Genomic DNA, 21726 nt, shown 5'->3' on the forward strand with positions numbered 1-21726 from the left:
AACATGATGTACTAACCAGAACCCCAGAGCTCTTGTCTCTAGCTGCATATGTATCGAAAGATGGCCTAGTCGGCCATCAATGGAAAGAGAGGCCCATTGGACTTGCAAACTTTATATGCCCCAATATAGGGGAATGCCAGGGCCAAAAGAATGGGAATGGGTGGGTAGGGAAGTGGGGGGCGCTATGGGGGACTTTTGGGATAGCATTGGAAATGTAATTGAGGAAAATATGTAATAAAAATATTAAAAATCAAAAAAAATAAAAGTAGATTACAAAGCCAAAAAAAAAAAAAAAAACTTTTGGCTTCTTGTAAAGAAGTAGAAACAATAAACATTTTTCTTACATAATGTAAAGCTATATTAGCCATACATAGAGGCAAAATTTTCTAGTGATTACCAGAATTTAAGCATTATTTTAAACATTTGAGTAGATCTGTAACACTGTTAAAAAGAAATTTTCTTGAACACAGGGAAAAACTTTTTTAGGCATTGTTTGCAAAACAAAAGAAAGGGCCACAAGCCGCTCTGGGGCTGCCCAGAGCCCTGTATTGACTCAAAGGTAAAATACTTTTTAATCTGAGCATCAATCTTAAATTTGCAATCAAACTGCAAGCTGCAGTCAATGGAACAATGGCAGTTTTAACCATAATTTTTAAGTTTTTTGTGCAAGGTTAGGATAATACCTATAACTTTGGGAAAGCAAAACCTACGTTTAAAACAATTTATCACCTTTAAAATCAATATTAGAAGCATTACTATCATATTACGAAGTTTGGATGTCAATTAATACCTATGAATACCTATTAAAGCAAGCTTTAACGCTTTAATAAAGAGGCATTGCTTTAAATCTTATCTTAAATTTTACTATTTAGGATAGGAACCACATTAATCATTATCTAAACTAGAAATATCTTTAGAGACCTAGCCTCTAGGGCTGCCTTAGGCCACGTGTCGGAAGGACTCTAAATTTGAGTTATCAAATTTAACATTAAACATCTGTAGCAATGTAACAATTATTAATCTTAACCAACAACTTGTGAGCTGAATGTGAAAACATGCAGAACACATTTTCAATAAAAAAAGAACCAAATGAAGCAGTTAATTTTAGACCAATCAGAATATTAATTTTTGTAGCTACAATCATAGAATAAAAAAGCACTTTACCATTGTCAAACACATTAATTATGAACCATTTATCAGATTCGAAACTAAGAGGCTGTGCACTCGCTGCTTTTTCTTAAAACGAACATTTTTTCCATCAGGGGCCCTCCTGCCACATGTCTGGTTTTTGGCTGAAACACGTGGCAGCTCTTGGCTTTGCAGATAAAGTTTTTTATACCATCTTTATTATCCAACATAAAACATAGAACATTCATTCATACAGACTGGACACGAACATACATGAATTGAACACAAGAACAGATTGGTGCACCAGACATTAAACAAGACACAAAATGGGGCAGAGTACTCCTGCTATTTGGGACAATTTCCTCCTTCATGATGCAGTTTTTATAACTGCGGCAATCCGCCTGTATTAATTTCCTTTTAATAAACCCTTACCTTTCTCACACCTAACAATGTAGCTTTTTCCAGCCACGGCCTACCGCCTGTTCCTAGCTCCTCTTAAGCTTCACTGCTGAACCTAAGTGAACCAGCGCTCGGGCTTAACGCTGTCTCAGCTTAGCCCATACCTTCTCCGGTATGAATTTTCTTTATCCTTTAATTATTCCATGGAGCTCCAAACCAGCAGTGTCTCTTCCAAAAATCCTTTGCCGTTTCTCAGTCCCGCGTTGGTTCGCCAAATGTTGTGTCCGGCCAGCAGATCACAGCCTGGGTTCTAGCCTGGAAAGGCATTTTGGAAACCTGGAAGAGAAGAGGGGCTAGGCGGCGAGAGAAAAGAATGAAGCTAAGACAAGATTCTGATCAAAGCTCAATTTTACTATTTCCAGACACTCAGTTATAAAGGAAGGGGGAGGGAACCCGATTTCTCGCCAAACAATCTCTGGGTCCAGTAGCAGGACGAACACGTGTGTGCCTCTTCCAAGCAGCAAAGGCAGGGTCCAGCAGTAGGCGTGGCAGGACGAATGAGCAGGAAGCTCCACCCTTGAGCAAGCAGGTTCAAGCAGATGGTGGAAAGGGAGACCACAAAAAACCAGGAAAGAAAAGGAAAAGGAAACTTGTCCTTTATTCAATATGTTGACTTTGGGGCTTTATCAAACATATCCGATTACATCTGTTTACCTATTTTTGTACTTTGTACTGTATTCTATCTTTATATTTGGGATTTAGGTGTGTATTGATTATACATAATAACTGATTTTATTATGAAATTTCACACATGTCCATACAATATTTTGGTTGTAGTTCTCTCCCAAATTATACTCTTGTTGCCCTCTCATTCATCCTGATTCCTTTCCTCTTTCCAACTAGTGCCTTTTTAATATCTGTTCCTCTCTCTCTCTCTCTCTCTCTCTCTCTCTCTCTCTCTCTCTCTCTCTCTCTGTGTGTGTGTGTGTGTGTGTGTGTGTATGTGTGTGTTTGTGTGTGTGTCCCAATGAATTTGATTAGGTTGAACAAGTACATGTGACAAGCTATTTACAGGACCATGAGTATCTTACAAGTGACTACACCACTAAAACAAAACAAAACAAAACAAAACAAAACAAAACAAAACAAAGCAAAACAAAACCTTATTCTCCCTCCCAAACATTAATCCCCTATGGATCCTTCCCTATCTACAATGAAGTGCTGATGGTCCCAATCTTGTGTAAGTCTCCTGTGGGTGATCACAGTGCTATAATTTAGTAAATACAATGGCCGTTCCATATGCAGAAGACAGCATGCTGTGCCATGTTATCCCTTCCTTCACATCTTTCTTTCCATTCCCTCTTCTGCAGTATTCCCTGAGTCTTGAAGGGAATGATATAAATGTTCCACTTAGAGCTGACCATTGAATTAATTTGGCACTCTTTATGCTAGTATCATAGTGTTTTAATAACAGTACATTTTTAATACTTGAAATCAACTCCTGTGTCTCCTATTTTATTCTTAGGGTTATTTTAATATTCTGTATATGTAATTTCCCACTAGTTTTTGTTCATGTGGTTTTTGTTGTTTTTTTTTACTTTTGGTTTTTGTGTGGTGCTGAGGATTGAGCCCAGGTTCACACACCCCTCAAGTGTTCTACCACTGAGCCAAATCACTAGCCACAAGGTTAATTTTATAATCAGCTTGTCAATGGAAAATGAAGCCCACTCTACATATGCCTACACATTTGAGTATGTTCCACATTTCTGGCAGCCAGGATGAAAGTTGCCAAGCAAGAAAGTCTTGCTGTGCTGCCTGGGGAAGATAAGAGAAATCATGAATCCACAATGTTTAAAGAAAAGAAAGTGATAAACCATAATCATGAGGAAGCTTGCCTACCCTAACACCCACATTTATAGACTGAGAAGTGGAAAAACATTTAAATGACTGCTTGTGAACAACATGCACTACTTCTTCAGAAAATATATTCCTCCTAATTAAAAAAGTGGTACTGAAGGTTGTGTGGGAAATAGTTTAATAGTAAGGCACCTACCTGGTTAAGTGCAAAGCCCTGGATTCTTTTCTTTTCCTTTCTTCTTTTCTTCCTTGATTCTTTTGTTGTTACTGTTGTTTGGAAGAAAGGATTTCTCTTTGTAGCCCTGGCTGTTCTGTAACTAGCTCTATAGACCAGGCTGGTCTCAAACTCAGAGGCACTCAGAGATGTTCCTGCATCTGCCTCCTGTGTTCTGAAATCAAAGGCACATAGCACCACCAATCCAGCAAGCCCTGGATTTGATTCATCCTATGTGTATACTCATACCTGTATACACTCTTACTCAATCCAAGACTGAAAACCATCCTGGGTGTCCAAGTGTTCTCAAATGGCATCGGTGAGGCCCCTGTGAGTGTTGGGAATGATTTTCCCATGAAACTTCTGTGTTACCCACTTTCACTGAGCTGAAGGGCACTGTGGCAGCATGCTTGTGAAGTTTGAAATGGCATGGACGTTGAAAACAGCTGTTTGACGGACATTATGTCACTGGCCATTTCTGGATGAAGCTTTAAAATTCCTGCTTTACTGGAGTTTCTATGGCCAAAATAACTGTGCACATTTCATATCCAGCATCCTTTTTTGTTCTTCTTTTATAGATTTATTTATTTATTATTTATTTAATGTATATGAGTACACTGTAGTTATGGTTGTCACTGTACAGATGGTTGTAAGCCTTCTGTGGTTGCTGGGAATTGAACTCAGGACCTCAACCCTGCTTGCTCCAGTCAGCCCTGCCTGTTCCGGTCAACCCCACTTGTTCCATTCCTGCTCGCTCTGGCCCAAAGATTTATTTATTATTATACATAAGAACACTGTAGCTGTCTTCAGACACACCAGAAGAGGGCATCAGATATCATTATGGATGGTTGTGTGCCACCATGTGGTTGCTGAGATTTGAACTCAGGACCTTCAGAAGAGCAGTCAGTGCTCTTCCCACTGAGCCATCTCATCAGCCCTCCAGCGTCCTTCTGTACTAGAAAGTGTCCAACCCAAACATCTTCTCAAGGATTACATGACTGAACATTTCTGAAAAAATGTGAAGTTAAAAATGATGGTGACCACCTGTAATTCCAGCACTTGCGAGACAGACAGGTAGAACCAGGAGTTTAGGTCTATCCTGGGCTAAATTGCATCACTCAATCAGCCTTCAACCCTCAAATAAATTATTTCATATGATACCGTCATCTTTATCTTTTTATAAGCACAATACCACCTGTCTCCTGTTCTGTGGCATGGATAAGAGAGGGACACCTTCCTTCCCACTCTTCCCAACCATCTGCAGCAGGTGGGAGACTTGGCCATGGAATCATGAAAGCAGGAGAGCTGGCCCTGCCCCTCACCAGTGACAGCACTCAGGAGAGCAGGCCTTGCACTCCACCTGGGTAGCACTGTATAGCTGCCCTGGATTTGGGGGTTGCAGATGAGCAAATCCTGATTCCCTGAAGGAGTTGGCTAAAGAGAGCTGTCCCTCTCTCTTTGCTTCTGTGTGATGGTATAGGCAAGGGAGGGATTCACTCTCCTCTCTTTTGTCTCAACACCAGTGGCAGACAGGAGAACTGGCCTTGCATATCATCTTGGCAGCACAGCAGAGTTGACCATGATGACAGATGAGCAAGCCCCAGGGGTGTTCAGTGTGGGGGAACTGGCCCTGGGGTCATAAGAGGGGAAAAGCTGGTCCTGCCCATGATCTGCTGCAAAACTCAGGAGAAAGGGCCCTGCACCTTGCCTGGGCAGCACAGTAGATCTGCTTTGTTTTCCAGTTGTCTTTTAGATGATGTGTTTTAGTGTAGCATCTGTTGTGTTGAATAAACACTGGAGGAGCTTTGGCCCATTTGATGTAGATCTGGAATGTTAACTTACTTAAAGGCATTGCTATTCAACTCCTACTTCCAGTGTTGTGACTTTGTGAGCACACTAAGAGCAAAAGATAAATGTGAATAAAAAGTGAGAAAGATCAAGGACAACACAGAACACTAAAATGAAGAACAGCAAAGGACTCAGCTTATTTGGGAAGCAGAGTGCAGCATTTTTATTCTTGGCCACATTATATACAGTTACAGTAGAGCAGTAACAGTATTTGGCAGTCTGTAATGTTTGCTTTTCTCTTACAGGACAAAGGGCAGTTTTTTTTTATGTTATTAATTGAACCTTTTGCCAGAGGATAAATGAAGGAAAAAAAAAATAATGATGTCTGGTCAAAAAATACATGGGAGTATAAAGGCAGTATTCTGTAAAAACTCTGAAAACATCAGCATCTGTTTGAGTAACAAACTGACAGCAGATATGGATTAGATCAGTCTAGTATCTATAACAGAAAAATATGTCCAGGGGTAAATTCCTAACAGTGGGACCTCCTAGCCAATAAAAGGCATCACTAAATTATTCTCAAAGGTGTTTGCACCAATTTACATTTCCTCAAGCAGTGTAAAAGTGCCTATTTTCCCATGTGGTCACCAGCTTTGGCTATCAAATATTTAACTTAAAAAAAAAATATATATATATATATATAAATATATCTTTTTGGGGGGTTCTAGTTGTCTGTTTCTAAATACTCAGATGCCTTTTTAAAGTTGATTTGATTTGTATGGGTGTTTTGCCTTGTACATAAGTGTGTGTACCACTTGTGTGCCTGGTTCCTATGGAGGCAAGAAGAAGGTGTCAGCTGTCCCTAGAAATGGAGTTACAGACAATTGTGAACTGCTGTGTAGGTGCTTGGAATCAAACCCAGTCCTCCAGAAGAACAGTCAGTGCTTTTAACTGCTGAGCCGTTTCTCCAGCCACCACACCAAATATTTAACTTTTATTTCATACATTTTATATATATATATATATATATATGTATATATGTGTGTGTGTGTGTGTGTGTGTGTGTGTGTGTGTATTGAGACAAGGTTTCACTAAGTAGCCTTAGCTCGCCTAGCGTTCACTCTGGAAACCAAGCTGGCTTTTAATTCATGGAGATTTGCCTCACTCTGCTGACCGTGCTGGGACCTAAGTGCACACAACTGGTTCACCAGCACTGCATCGGTGAGGGGTAGTCTATTAAAGAAGGAACACTTTTGGGAAAGAGCATCAACTCTGACTCTACTCCATAAAATACAAAAACTATAGGTAGTCTGCCCTTCATCTCCTTCTACTGAGCATCAGAAACCCATCTGTGACTTGTGTACCTCAGGTTATGGGAGCTTTTTTTTTTTTTCTGTACAGAGCTAAGCATCTTCGTCTTCATAGTCATGTTATTCAACTCTGTCACTGTCAGGCAAAAGCAGAAGTATACTACACAGACACAAGGATGCTGCATTCCAATTATTAAACACCCAAAAGGAGTTAAGTTTATCTCAAAAAACAGGAAGTTTTACAGCCAAGCAAAGGTGGGTCAACAAGTTCCTTATGAACACAATACAGCTCAAAGTTAGATTTGTAGCCAATGAAAAGACAAGGGTATACAGAACAATATGACTGGCTGAAGTCAGCCTTTACCTTACATAGTTTTGGCGGTTTGGGGCTGACTGGCTGGAGGCCCAGCCATTTTTTCACAATTTGTATATATTACCCAGGTGGGGTACAGTTCACTATGAACAGAAGCCACTTGGAGCCAGTATCATTCAAGTATAGACAAAGATCTGAGTTGAAGTTAATTCAAGCCAGATGTGGTGGTACTTGGGAGAACTAGCACTTGGGAGACAGAGGGAGGCAAATCACTCTGAATTTGAGGCCAGCATGATCTACACAGCTAGCTCCAGGCCAATCAGTTACTCAATGTGACACTGTCTCAAAACAAACAAACAAACAAACAAACAACAAAAACTGAAACTATAGACAATTAAATTTAATCAATTCTCACATGTTATGAAATACTTTCTCATTTTCTCTGAACAACTTACAATGTAAGAACCAATCCTAATTCGAAAGCTCAAAACCAGGTCTGTGGCATTGGCTGACCCAATAAATTCCAGGTTAGTGAAAGTGACTCCAAATTTCATCAATAAAAAAGGATTAGAGGTTGATTTCAACCAACAGAAGGCAAACCTTGTTACTGATCTTCTGGGGTTCTTAAGAGAGAGTCTCGGTTCCTTGCTAGAAATTAATTACAGAAAACCATGCAATTAATAGGCACACAAGACTCGGGCTGCAGAGTTTCAGGAAAATGAGTAAAGATGGAGGGAAAGGAGCTGGAGAAATGGTTCAGTGGTTAAGAACTCATACTGCTCTTGTAGAGGACCCAAGTTCCCAGCACCCACAGTGGGCAGCTCACAGCCGCCGCAAATGCAGCTCCAGGACGACCTCTGCAAGCACTCACATACACAGAAACACAAATACACATTTTAAAAAACAACCATTCGGCAGACACTGCAGAGACTCCCATTTCTCCTCAGTTCTTCTAAGCATCTTTCAAAGGATGTTCAGATGAAGGCTCTAGTTCCTACAAGGCTGTGGACAAGAAGTGAAGCGCAAAAGTCACCGGGCAGCTAGGTTCCTAGGTTGGAGGGCACACTCTCCTGCTCCATCTCCTGACGGTGACTGTGAGGTCACCATAGAAAGACAGGCCAGCCAAGGGTCTGGAGAGTTTCTCCAGTACAGCTAGGACGTCCTTCTCAGCCCTAAGCAAGCCCACCAAGCCATTAACGGAGAGGACCATCCACCCCCACACAGCAATAAGCCACGATAACACTCATCCACCTCTCGTGCACGCGAACCCTATAAAATCTAGTGTCCGAATCTCGCGCGATTTTGCCACGGAGACCCCGGAGCTTTGGAAGAGTCAGGTGACCCCCGAGACTCCGCCCAGGTGTTCCTGACCGCCTTGCGCAGGCGCGGCGCGGCAGAGGCGGCTCGCGCGCAGCTTGGGTTGCCGAGGCTATGGGGCTGAGTCGGGTCCGCGCGGTCTTCTTTGACCTGGACAACACACTCATCGACACGGCCGGGGCGAGCAGGAGAGGCATGTTGGAGGTAACGTCCCCGCGCCGTCGCCCTCCCCTGCCGGGCCAGCACTCCGCTCCGCACCCTCACTCCCCCCCGCTGCGAGCCCGTGGAGCTTCTTTCCCGCGCGTGGGGCCGGGTGCTGGACTCTGAACTGCCACGACTGCAGAGTCGCCGTCACCTGCGGTCACCCGGGCTTGGACGGCGCGGGACGAGACCCCTCGCCCTCCTCTTGCTGCAGCCCCGCGCGAGATGGGCTGCGGTGGGTTTGGGGGAAGAGGCTCAGACAAGGCTTTGGCCCAGGAAGTTATATAACTCTGAGAGGTGGGCCTGGACTTAACCTACCTACATCATAGCATTTTTTTTTTCCTTGCAGGCCTCCCTGTGGCCTTCCGGGCTTTCTGGTGCTGAGACCCTCGGCACATAAAATGCGAAGGGGACAGTCTTTTAGTGAGGCATTGCTGATCTGCACCCTCCTAACTATAGCTACAGATGTTGTCGGACATCTTCCTTCTCCAGTCCTGCTCTTAACCCACCCCTACTTTCCATCCCCTGCCTTCAGCTTCAAGGAAAAACCGAAGGAGTATCAGATGTGGAAAGCCCACTTACCAAAAAAAAAAAAAAAAAGTCTGCCCTTTCAATACTAAGGGTCCTATGCGTCATCAGGTAGTTTTTTGTTTATCTGGATCTTAAACCTTTCGCATTTCTTGCTGCATTGCACCCACTGTTTGTTCATGTCGGTCTTTAAAATTTTTTAACCCTACACCTCTCTTGGACTGTGCTTTTCTGCACAGCAATGTTTTAAGGAAAATCGCCACCCGTTGTCTCCATCAGGGCTCTCTTCTCTGTATTTCCAAATCCACTGACTGGGACGTAGCTTCTGTCTCTGCCACTAGAATACAATAGGCTTGCCAAGTGGTTAGGTGGCTCCCAAAGTGCCAACGTCACTAGGTATTTTGAATTGGGGTGTGTGTGTTATTTTCTTGGTTCTGAGGTTTGAACCTACCTCCTTGCCATCCTAAACAGGTTCTCCCCTGAGCTACTTCTCCCCACACTTGGAATCAGCTTTCCACGCTGTCGATTGTCCCTTGCATTCTGACACCCTCATACGTTACATACTTCTGTGTGCTCTGCCTCCATTATCTCAAACTGCAGACAGCGCACACTCAACCGGTGCTCTTATCCAGCTGAGGCCCGTGTTTTGAAACTCAGGTTTTGTTTTAGGCTGGTTCTTGTTAAGTAGGTTTATTAAACCTCACATTTGAATCACAGTTCTCCCAGTACTCGGTGCCTCAGCAGACCCCCCTGTCTATGCCTAACCTCAGAAATTTGAGCATTAGTCTGCATAACACTGTCAGGTAGCTTTCATGCCATACATGGGAAGATTGTAGCATCCAGCGCTCATTCAGTGAACTGTGTCCCCATCCACTCTTGTCTCCCAGTCTCGCTTACTCTCCCCTTAATGACAAAAAGGCTCATCCTATGTACATTTTTGCTGTAGTCTTATCTCCAGGCTGACCACATCCAATTCATCTTTCACATCCCTGCCACAGTGAGTTTTGGGTTTTACTTTTTAAAACAAAAAAAATTGATTTGGGAAACAAGGCAAGAGTATCCCTTGAGCTCCAGAATTTGAGATCAGTCTAAGCAACATATTAAGACTCTTATCTCACAACACCACCACCCCACAATGGCATTGCCCCTTATTTTTTGCTTCCGACATCCCTCACTGCACCTGTCAGAGGACGTTATCATCTTAATTTTTGCAGCTCATGCCTACAGCAGGATCCTGAGTTTCCTGAAAGGGGATATGCTATCTCAATTATCCTTGTTTGACATGTAATAAATGCTGAATGAATAGTGGACGGTGCATAAGAATTCATAGCTCCAGTCTTGGCTCTTTTACCTCCTCCTTTACTTATAAATGGTCTATGAAGTTAGCAAAATTAAATGCTGTGAGCATTTTATCTTGTAAGATACAACATTCCTTATAAATTTTGACCTATCCCAAAGTAATATGCCAGCTGTCATATACCATTTTGAATGATTTCTGAGGGGCTAGGAAGATGTCTGGCCTTTGCCTTGGTGAAGGAGTATATCAACTTTACTTTCCAAAGAACTATATGGGGAAGTTTTTGCCACTCTTTTAAGGCATATGTCTTAGTTGCTGTGACAAAGTAGCGTGTAAGAGAAAGCATTTAATTTAGGGCTTGTTTACAGTTTCAGAAAGTAGGACTGTGATCACCGAGGTGAGGAGTTGGATAGCCAGCATGCAGGGTGCTGGAGCCGGAGCCAAGAGCTCACATCTGACTTGCAAGTTAGAGGCAGAGATAGCAAGACTGGGCCTAGCTTTTGAAAACTCAAAAGCCCACTCCTGATGATAATATCTCTTCCAACAATGTTATATCTCCTTGTCTACTGACTGGAAATCAAACATCCAATATATGAGCCTATTAGGGCCATTCTTATTCAGATTACAATATACTTTCATAGTCAAGAGGAAAAGGCATGAATGTATAGTTCCTCATTGAACAGATTTTTTTTTAATTAGGTATTTTCTTCATTTACATTTCAAATGCTATCCCGAAAGTTCACCATACCCTCCCCCCCACACTCCCCTACCCACCCACTCCCACTTCTTGACCCTAGCGTTCCCCTGTACTGGGGCAAATAAAGTTTGCAAGACCAAGGGGCCTCTCTTCCCAGTGATGGCCGACTAGGTCATCTGCTACATATGCAACTAGAGACACGCCCTCTGGGGGGTACCGGGTAATTCATATTGTTCCACCTATAGGGCTGCAGACCCCTTCAGCTCTTTGGGTACTTTCTCTAGCTCCTCCTTTGGGGGCCCTGTGTTCCATCCAATAGCTGACTGTGAGCATCCACTTCTGTGTTTGCCAGGCACCGGCATAGCCTCACAAGAGACAGCTATATCTGGGTCCTTTCAGCAAAATCTTGTGTATGCAATGGTGTCTGTGTTTGGAGGGTGCGGCAGTCTCTAGATGGTCCATCCTTTTGCCTCAGCTCCAAACTTTGTCTCTGTAACTCCCAGAGTGTTTTGTTCCCAATTCTAAGAAGGGGCGAACTTGAACAGATTTTTTTTTAAAAATCATTTGTAAATTAAATGTCTAATACAAATAGCTATGAACATGAGAAATGCATGTACAGGTGTGTTAGAAGAAGTAGAGGGCCAATGTATTTCATTTTTAAGGTAGATTCATCACATGTGGCATTAGTGAGTGATGTTTGACTTAACTAGGAATAACCAAGGATGCTGAGGGTGTAGTTCATTTGGTGGACTGCTTGCCTAGTTTTCACAAGTCTCTGGTCTAAGCCCCCAGAATCATAAAAACTAGCCATGGTGGTGTATGCCTGTAATCCCAACATTTGTGAGGTAAAAGCAAAGGAATCAGGAATTCAAAGTCATCCCTCAGCTACAAAGAGAGTTTAAGAGCAGCCTAGACTATATAAGATCCTGTCTCTAAGAACATTTTATTTAAAAAGGAAAAACAAAACAAAAAAATAGGTGGAGTTGGCCATAGAAATGGCTCAGGAGTTAACACGTGCTGCTTGCTCCTCCAGAAAGCCAGAGTTCACACCCCAGCACCTATGTTAGGTGCCTCACTTGTACCTCCAGCTTCAGGGAATCTAGCCTCCATAGGCAGCCCCACACATGTGGTAGACATGCATACATAGAGATACATAAAAATCTTAAGCCGGGCGTGATGGCGCATGCCTCTAATCCCAGCCAGCACTCGGGAGGCAGAGGCAGGCGGATTTCTGAGTTCGAGGCCAGCCTGGTCTACAAAGTGAGTGCCAGGACAGCCAGGGCTACACAGAGAAACCCTGTCTCGAAAAAACAAAAAAAAAAAAAAAAAATCTTAAAGTAACAAAAGACATTTAAATTTCTGGGCTGTTAAGCAATCATCGTGTGTGTGTGTGTGTGTGTATATGTGTGTGTGTGTGTGTGTGTGTGTGTGTGTGTGCGCTCGCACATGCGCATGCATGTGAGAGAGAGACAGACAGAGAGAGAGAGAATTTAGCCCTTTAACATCTAAATCACAGGTATTCAAAAAATAACGTCTCTTAAAGTAGCATTGTTACCTAGTTCTCAAACTAACCCTCACAGGGTCTTGCAAAATCAGTTACCTTAACTCTTACTTGTGACAGTGACTCTAGTTCCAGGTCCAAAGAGTGGACAGTAGAAAAGATACATCTTTCCATATACATTCAGAGTGGTAGAGTTCTGACGTGAATGTATTCTAATCTAGACTGGTGCTTGCTCTCTCATTTCAGGTCCCCTGGCTTCAGGCCTGCAGGTACCTGGGGCCTTCATTACATCGGTGTTTTTACAAACCTGTCTTACTCACCTACAGTATGTCCTCCACACCTTCAGGTTAGGGGCCTTTGTCCTCCACCTCCAATTGAGCCCAAACTTATTCGCAATGAGGGGTTAGGAAAGTAGTAAGTGCTGATTCACCTTAAGTGGTACCCCTGTTTGAGCTAATAACATGAGTATCTGATAAACATTTTTTTTCTAAAGATGTTAATATTTTTAGGTTTATTTTTATAGGCTCATAAGTGTGCATACACATGTATATATACATGTGGAGGCTGGAAGAGAACCTCTCCTATGTCATCTTCTCCTTGTAACAGGCTCTCTTCTTGGACCAAAGCTTACCAGTTAGGTTAGACTGACTAGCTAGCGAGCCTTGGGTATCTTCCTTCTAGACTTCATCAGAACTGGGATCACGAGCATTTGTGATTGCTCAGCATTTTCCCATGAGTCCTGGAGATTGAACCCTGGTCTTTGCACTTAAAAGCTAAGTTCTTTACTCACTGAGCCAACCCACCCCACCCTCAGGCTCCAGCTGCGTGATGGTAAGAGTAAAAATTGTACCCATATTTGAATGCTTAGTCATCAGGGAGGGACACAGTTCAAAAAGGATTGGGAAGTGTCACCTTGTGGGAGTAGGTATGTCCTTGTTGGAGGAAAAGTGTCATGGGGTAGGCTTGGAGGATTCAGAAGTTTGTGTCAGGCCAGCCTCTCTGCCTGCAGGTCAGGATATGGCTATCAGATCTGGCTCCAGCATTATGCCTGTCTAATTCCCATCATGATGATAATGGATTAAGCCTCTGAAAGTAAGCAAGCCTCCAATTAAATGCTTGCTTTTGTAAGAGTTGCCTTAGTCATAGTTATTCTTCACAGCAGTAGAATAGTGGCTAAGACCAATGGTAACGTGATTAAAATGCTGTGATCATAATAAACAAATCTGTGACTAGTTGCCATGTAGCAGCAATAATATGACTAATGGGAAAATTAATTAAAGATGCCATCAGGAAAGATTTTGGAACTTAGGGGAAGGGTATGCTGTGCCTTCAAAGGTGTTTGACCCCACATTTACAGAGTCTCAGGAGTGAGGCTATGGTGTTGCCAACTGCAATACCAAGACATTGGGGCATGGTGGCTTTCTGTTCTGTGTCAACTAGGCCTGTGGCACTTTACCATGTAACAGGGGGCTGCTGAAACTTTTAGAGTGTCCTTTGCTTATAGCTGAAGAGTAATTGAATTCCATACTGGTTTTGTTGTTGTTTGTTTGTTTGTTTTTGTTTTTAAAAGATGGTGGCAAGACCATGGAGTTGAAAAGGCTAGTTTTTTTGTATTTTTGCCTTAAATTCTTAGGACTGATATATTTTTCTTGATTAATAAAACTTTTCTTTTTGGAACCTGGAGCAAGATCACTGTAAGTTCAAGACCTGCCTGGGCTATAGAGTTCACACAATTGATTTACAGAAATAACCCGAAGTACTTCCTTTTCCTGTTAGAGGCATTTATATACTCTTAAGGAGAGAGTCTATGCCTTACTAATACCTTGCTCCTTTCAGTGCGTGGAGTTTTGGAGTGAACAGTTGCCACCTGTTCCCTGTGTCCTTTGTACTTACTGGATTGCTTTGCTGCAGCAGGCGTGTTGTTTGATGGTGACACAGAACAAGAGCCTTATGCATGCCAGCAGCCACTGAGCAGCAGCTCTCCCAGCCATCAGCACAATGCCATGCACTCATGCTGAAGATCAATATATGACTTGGTTGCTATGGCTGACTTTAGAAGTACATCCTTCAATTATAGGTAGTTCATTGGGAGGGAATCCTAGGAAGGATGTTGGCGATAAGAGAAGGGATGGCTGTTATGTATCTCAATGATCAGTTGACTGCTGGAGTGAGACACTAGTCCTTGAGGTGACACTGTAGAACATGCTTCAGCTGTTAAAGAACAATGAAGGTCTGATGTTTGTCCAAAATTTCTTTCTCTTGTTGATTGATTGGTATTCCCTCAATAATACTTGAGCCCCAGTCTGAATGCATGGATGCAGCTGTGGACAGGCTTGCAAGTGTCGAGAAGTCACAAACTTAGAATATGAAACATTGGGCATATGTGGGAAAATGGATGCAGAAGAGGTTTTGGCAGCATCTGTTCAAGGACCCTCCAACACATCCATGCCTCCCTTTTGGCTCAATTTGGCTTATTTGGGGGGGGGATCAGAATTCCATGCTTGTTGCTTCTGTGTAGAGTGAGTTAACCACCTACATCCACATTATCTGCTTGTCAACTCTTGTTTTAGGTATGACTTCTCTGCCAAGCCTCATTAAATTACTCTTGAGTTCAGTTTTACTTCCATAGTTCTTGTCTTTAACTGTCAACAGCACCCAACTCAGCATCAATTTATAATGATTATCTGTCTGCTTCCTTTTCCTATGCAATGATACCCCAGAAATCAGTACATACTATCAGGCCAGCATGTCTGCTGTGGAAGTAGGCTAATATGGATTCAAATTTCAGCCCAGGAAAATTTTTAACAATGCTGAACTTACTGTCTTTTCTTGAAAGGCGAATTGTAAGGTTATAACAGAAGTTAAGAAAATATGTACTAATTTAGCCATAGAGCTGGCCACGTTCCTATCCTTGGTAAATGTTAAGAAATAGCAATGTAGTATAATAGAGCTGGGAATGTAGCTCTGGTATAGAGCATACCTAAGTGCCTAATGAAGGCCCTTGGTTCTATTCCCAGTACACATTCATTCATTCATTCATTCTGTGTGTGTGTGCGTGCGCCCGTGCGTGCGCCCGTGTGTGTGTGTGTGTGTGTGTGTGTGTGTGTGTGTGTGTGTGTGTGTGAGTGAGAGAGAGAGAGAGAGAGAGGGAAAGAGAGAATGCTTTTCAAAAAGTATTAAAACGTTTCACTAGATTTAAGTGAAATTCTTATTTTCATGTCTTCATAACCAGTATGAAACTTGGTAGGCTACCAAACAAACAAAGGCTTGTTTTTGGCCTTATGTGAAGAATTATTTTAGACTAGATGCTGGGGACAGAGACATAAGGAGCTAGGTGGGTGGAGCAAGACAGATGATATATGCATTATTGATTGTGTCGGGGGTATAGAGTCTTTAATTTGGCCAGATCTCTCTAGAGATGGTGTGGTAATGGGAAGAAGTCGCTCCTTCCTAAGACATGACTGTTAGAGACGAGGTATGCTGACCAGGTTATTTTCCTCTGCCTAGGTAATAAAGCTCTTACAATCAAAATACCACTACAAAGAAGAGGCTGAAATCATCTGCGATAAAGTTCAAGTTAAACTGAGCAAGGAGTGCTTTCACCCCTATAGTGCCTGCGTTACAAATGTGAGGACTTCACACTGGGAAGAAGCAATCCAGGAAACCAAAGGAGGTGCTGACAATAGGAAATTGGCTGAGGAATGTTATTTCCTGTGGAAATCTACACGCTTACAGCACATGACCCTAGCAGACGATGTCAAAGCCATGCTCACTGAACTTCGAAAAGACGTCCGCCTGCTCCTGTTAACAAACGGTGACAGACAGACTCAGAGGGAAAAGATCGAGGCCTGCGCCTGCCAGTCTTACTTTGATGCCATTGTTATAGGAGGAGAACAGAAGGAAGAGAAACCAGCCCCTTCCATATTTTATCACTGCTGTGATCTTCTGGGAGTGCAGCCAGGGGACTGTGTGATGGTTGGTGACACACTGGAAACCGATATACAAGGAGGCCTCAATGCAGGACTGAAAGCTACGGTCTGGATAAACAAGAGTGGAAGAGTGCCGCTGACATCATCACCCATGCCTCACTATATGGTGTCTTCTGTGCTAGAATTACCTGCTCTCTTGCAAAGCATAGATTGCAAAGTCAGCATGTCTGTGTAAATACAGAAGAGCACAGGGACCATGTTCAGAGCCAGTTTCCAGGGTTAGAACTAAGGGAAGCTAAGGTGTTCCTGTATATTTGGTTCTATTCTGAGAATAATGTGAGTGAGGAATTCATAGTCCCCTGTGAAGATCCTCCCAACCCTGCTGCTGCTGATAACCATAGGCTTGTGTTCATATCCGAAATCCAGGTTTTAATCGTGTAGTCCAAAAAACTTGAAGAAAGGCAAAATAGCTTATATGATGATATACAAATACTGGTTTCTAGAGTAGAAATTGATTTTTTTAAAAAAAAAATAGATATTCTAAAATAGAGATTCAGGCAGCTGAATCAGGACAATATAAGTACTAAATCATACAAATCGAGACATTTCATAGTGAAATTTTGCATATTTTAGGCAAATTTGTTATAAACATTGTGCCTACTTTCAATGTATATGTTCTTAATCTGTTATCTAATTTTTCTGCATGACTTTTGGAGGGCTGAATTTTCTGTGGCGTGAACATGACATTGTTATAGTTTGGTGAAAAACTATTAAAAATCAAACCGTGGTGCTTTTTTCCCACACCGTTTTCATCCTTTTAGAGTGATCTTGTGGCTCCTAAAGAGTAAAGACTACCTTCTCTCCTGCACACAGAGGAGAGGATTGGACATTTTGCTTAAGTCAAGTGCTAACCATGTGGCACCAAAAGTCATTTTGTTCCTTTGGATTCACAAGAAGAAAATTACATCTATGTGCTCTGAGCAAGTCGTTTCCCCACTAGTCTGATCTCTGGTGACTAGTTCACCCAGGTGACCAAACTAGTAGAGAAAGTTAGGTTTAAAAGCTGCACATGAGCCAGGAGGTGGTGGCCCACACCTTTAATCCCAGCACTTGGGAGGCAGAGGCAGGCGGATTTCTGAATTCGAGGCTAGCCTGGTCTACAACGTGCGTTCCAGGACAGCCAGGGCTACACAGAGAAACCATGTCTCGAAAAAAAACAAAAACAAAACAAAACAACAAAAAAGCTGCACATAGTGGCGCACACCTTTAATCCCAGAGCTCAGTAGGCAGAACCAGATGGATCTCTAGGACCAGCCAGAGCTACATAGTAGTCTCAAAAACAAAACAAACAAAAAACGAATACTAGAATGGCTTTCACTGTTACCTCTGTCTTGTTTGTTTTCACACTTTGAGGAAGCACTGTGTCTCTAGAGCTCACCTGGAGCTTGATTAGTGTGCCGATGTAACAGTGACAACCAGAGAATTTCCCCCAAACAAAAGGGTGACTAGTGTCATGAATTCATAAACAGACACAGAATGGATAACTAATAAAGGTAAAAGGTAAAATGGTAATGAAGTCATATTACTTTTAGCCACCCCACAAGTAGTAGACAAAGATATGCCAGGTCATATTATTATACTAACTGCAGGTTTATCATTCCTAAGATGTTAGCAGTTCTTCAGCTAACGTAATCTGGGAGAGATACAAGAGTAAAATTACTTCTTCATCACATATCACAGGCAATTCAGTCTTTCCATGCCTTCCTCGGGAAAGAGCTTTGTCATGTTACCTTCTGAGAGGAATGTTACATAGACAGGAAAAAGGGTTTGGATAGGCCTATGGTATTACCAGTGCTTTTTAGGTTGATAGAATTCCTTAAAATTAAACAATAATGAGTAATGTTTTGTCATCTATGTTATTGCATAGTTTCCCCAGGAATGACATGCTCATACAAAGCCAGAAGTTCTCAGTGGTCCAGAGGTCCCAAAGCACGCAGCTAGAATAATACCTAGAGTAAATGCGGACAGGGCACTTAGCTGGGGATTGACACAGGTGGGTATGTTCCAAGTCTGTGGCATTCTCCACTGTGTAAGGATAGATCTGCAAGGATTTTCTTAAAGAAATACCTGTAGTTGGTAAATAACCCTCAAAACTGATTTATAGCTTGCAGCAAACATTTTTTAAGCTGTGGTATGATTCTATGGTACTCAGCCAACATGCATAAGGCCTTGGATTTAGTTCTCAGTACTGGGAAAAAAATTATAACTCCTTAAATATATTTAATTATAATGAGCATATTAATATGCACCTGTTAAATACAGCCTTGTATGTTATTTTTATATATATGGTACTATGGTTTTTTTCATTTCATTTTTTAAATGGAAATATATTTCATTTATATATAAAAAGGCATTACTTACATACAAGTTGGAGGAAAGGAGAATGGCAAAAAGGCTCACGAGGTGAAGGAAGCCAGCTCAGCCGGATTCTTCGCCCCCTCCCCAGGCTGGGCTTGCCTGCTCCCCACCTGCTGGTAGCCCTGTCCTGTGGTTCCCCTTTTTTGTCTCTTAGCTTGGATTTGCAGTTGCCTGTGTCCTGTGCGATCCCTCTTATCCGTGTCATATGGGTGCTGGGCATCTTTTTGTAGGCTTCTTAGAAGTAAGGTGAGACAAAATTACCAAGGTCGTAAATGCTTGCAAGTGTCTTTGGTTGCTGAGAATTTAACAGTGTACATCCAGACATTTTCATTCAGACCATCCAAGGTGTTGGTTTGCGCTCTAGAGGCCATTTGTGTGAGGTGAGGTTCTTTTTCTCTCCTGTAGCTCTGGGAACTCAAGCAGTCAATGGTGGTGGCATTGATGAAAATTTTTCTTTATTTGGGCCTCTGAACACTTCCAAAGCTTAATAGTCTTTGGTCCTCAGAAATATTTTATGAACATTTTGCTTGCATGCATGCGTATACACTGTATATGTGCAGAGGTCAGATGAGGGCCTTGAATTTTCTCGAACTGAAATCAGAGATAGTTTGAGCTTTATCTGGGTGCCAGGAATTGAACCCCAGGTCTTGCAAGAGTTCTTAACCACTAAGCCATCTGTCCAGCTTATTTTGAAAGCCTTCCTACTCCCTTGGGTTTGTGGGGGTTGTTTTTTTTTGTTTGTTTGTTTTAGTTTGTTTTATTTTTTATGGAACTACTGCTGTTTAAATATTAGATCCCCTTCCACACTTTGACTTCTATTAACTTTCTGAGATGTTTCTTCAACTTTATCTTCCAGTCTTTACAGCCCGTCCTCCCACTAATATCATACTTAAAGTTCTCAAGAGTTTTTTAGATATCCTGAATATTCCTTTCCTCAGTGGACAAAAGAAAATGTCACTGTGATTCATTTTATCCCCTAGAAAGTCAACCTATCATTACAGATAAGAGCATCAACTCAATAAAGTTTAGTCACAGACGCTAGTGCGAAGTCCTCCACTTAATGAAGGGCAGTTCTCAACCTTAGTTTCAGGCCATGTCCAGGAAGGTATGAATGACAGTAGGAGACAGCTAGTCACATTGTCCACATTCAGGTAGCAGAGAACAATGAACGATTCACAGCTGCACCATCTGGAAGTGACCTAAGGCAAAGATGGTCTAGCCATCTTTCTTCTTTGGTTCCTATTATCCTAATATCTACTTAGTGGGGGAAACCTTTCAAGGAAAAAAAAAAAAAAAAAGAAGTAAAAACTAGTTGTTTCTGCTTGTTTCCAGTTAACAGCTGTGTGATCACTGTCAGTCAAAGAAGCCATTCAGAAATGTGAATGGGCCCAGCACAAAGGATTAGCCCGTTCTCCTCTACCACAGTGGACCTTCCCGCTAGTGGAGTCTGGTCAGGCCTTCAAGGCCATCACTGTTGAAACAGAAAGAATGGAAAGTCGCATCTTTTTCCTACACTCATCCCTCCTTGGTTGGTGGGAACAGGATGGAGAGGATTAAGTCTGTCCTGAGTTTGACTCCACAACCTCCAATAACTTCCTGAATATGTGGGCCCTCTCTACACAAATGTAGGCATTGATAGTTGTCTTGCTGTTGCATAAGGGGCTGTCTTCCCATCACTGGGCCTCAAAGTGGGTCTGAAAAATGCTCTGTATACCTACAGCTGTCCTGTGTCCTCATCTCATTGTCCATGAGAAGGTACATCCCTCCCACATTGTCTTTTATGTCCCCGCCACAAGCCTCTTACATGCTTTTGCTTCACAGGGGAGCATGCCTGTTCTCCAACCTGAGTTTTACTATTGGACTATATACTTAGCCTGAGAAAAGTGCTTACAGACTAGAAGCTCTTCAAGGAAATAGGGCTGGAGCAGTGGGTCACAGGTCAGTGGTAGAGTGCTTGCTTAGCATGTGTGGTCCTGGGCCTCATCCCCAGCACTGAAAAGTTCCCATCAATTTCCTTATATGTGACTTTTCTCCACTCATTCTTAAAAGGTAAAGTACTTCTGGAAAGAAACAGGCCCTTACCAGCTGCTTTGAGAATTCCAGGGAGTCTCTGGTTTGCTTTGATGTCTCTATCTACCAACTTAGTTCAAAGTGTTGACTCATATCCTGGTACATAAGCAAGCAGGTACTGTGTAGATGCATTGCAAAAGGTCAAACAGGAGTGCCTTTATGTGGGTCCTAATTCCTAAGCTGATTTTGAAGGAATCAAACATTTGATTGGGGCAGAGAAGGAAGAGATCATTTCCAGAGAGAATGAATTCTGCCCAGGACCAGTTCCTCAGTAGCCAGGAGGATGTCAGCTTGCTTGAACAATGGGATCTTCATGAGAACTGGTGAAATAAAATTTGCACTGTGTGTGTGTGTGTGTGTGTGTGTGTGTGTGTGTGTGTGTGTGTGTGTAATAGTATGCATACTGAAATTTTGGTTACCCAATGTGAGAAGCAGTTCTAGTGTCGTGTGGCTAAGGGTGCAGAGGTGTGTGTCCCATGAAGTTGTATGTGGCATTTTTATGGATCCATGGGATGGTTCATTTATGCAGTGGAAGTTTGCCAGAGGTATGTGCGTGTACTTGACTTTGTAGCCTCATTCCCCAGGAGTATGTTTAATGCTGAATGGGTCTAAAAGCACCAAGACTGGCCCTTCTGAACGGCTCTTAGTGCTGCGTTTGCATCCCCACTCCCAGTGCTCTTGGGGACACCCTCTGACTATAACATTAGGTGCACAAACTGAGGACTCTTAGGAGACTGAGAACCTGCCTGCCCACATAAC

The 21726-nt window shown here is 42.5% G+C and overlaps 1 protein-coding gene across 1 annotated transcript; it reads left to right on the forward strand.

The window, feature by feature from the left end:
* Positions 1-8372: 8372 nt before the first annotated feature.
* Positions 8373-17280, forward strand: Nanp (N-acetylneuraminic acid phosphatase). The gene is made up of 2 exons (XM_021155530.3): positions 8373-8530; positions 16058-17280. The coding sequence occupies exons 1-2, from the start codon at positions 8441-8443 to the stop codon at positions 16712-16714; spliced, it is 747 nt and encodes a 248-aa protein (XP_021011189.1). The 5' UTR covers positions 8373-8440; the 3' UTR covers positions 16715-17280.
* The last annotated feature ends 4446 nt before the right edge of the window (positions 17281-21726 follow it).

The sequence above is a fragment of the Mus caroli genome, unplaced genomic scaffold (genome assembly GCF_978045245.1).
Source record: "Mus caroli unplaced genomic scaffold, Mus_caroli_1 scaffold_2, whole genome shotgun sequence".
Lineage (NCBI taxonomy): Eukaryota > Metazoa > Chordata > Mammalia > Rodentia > Muridae > Mus > Mus caroli.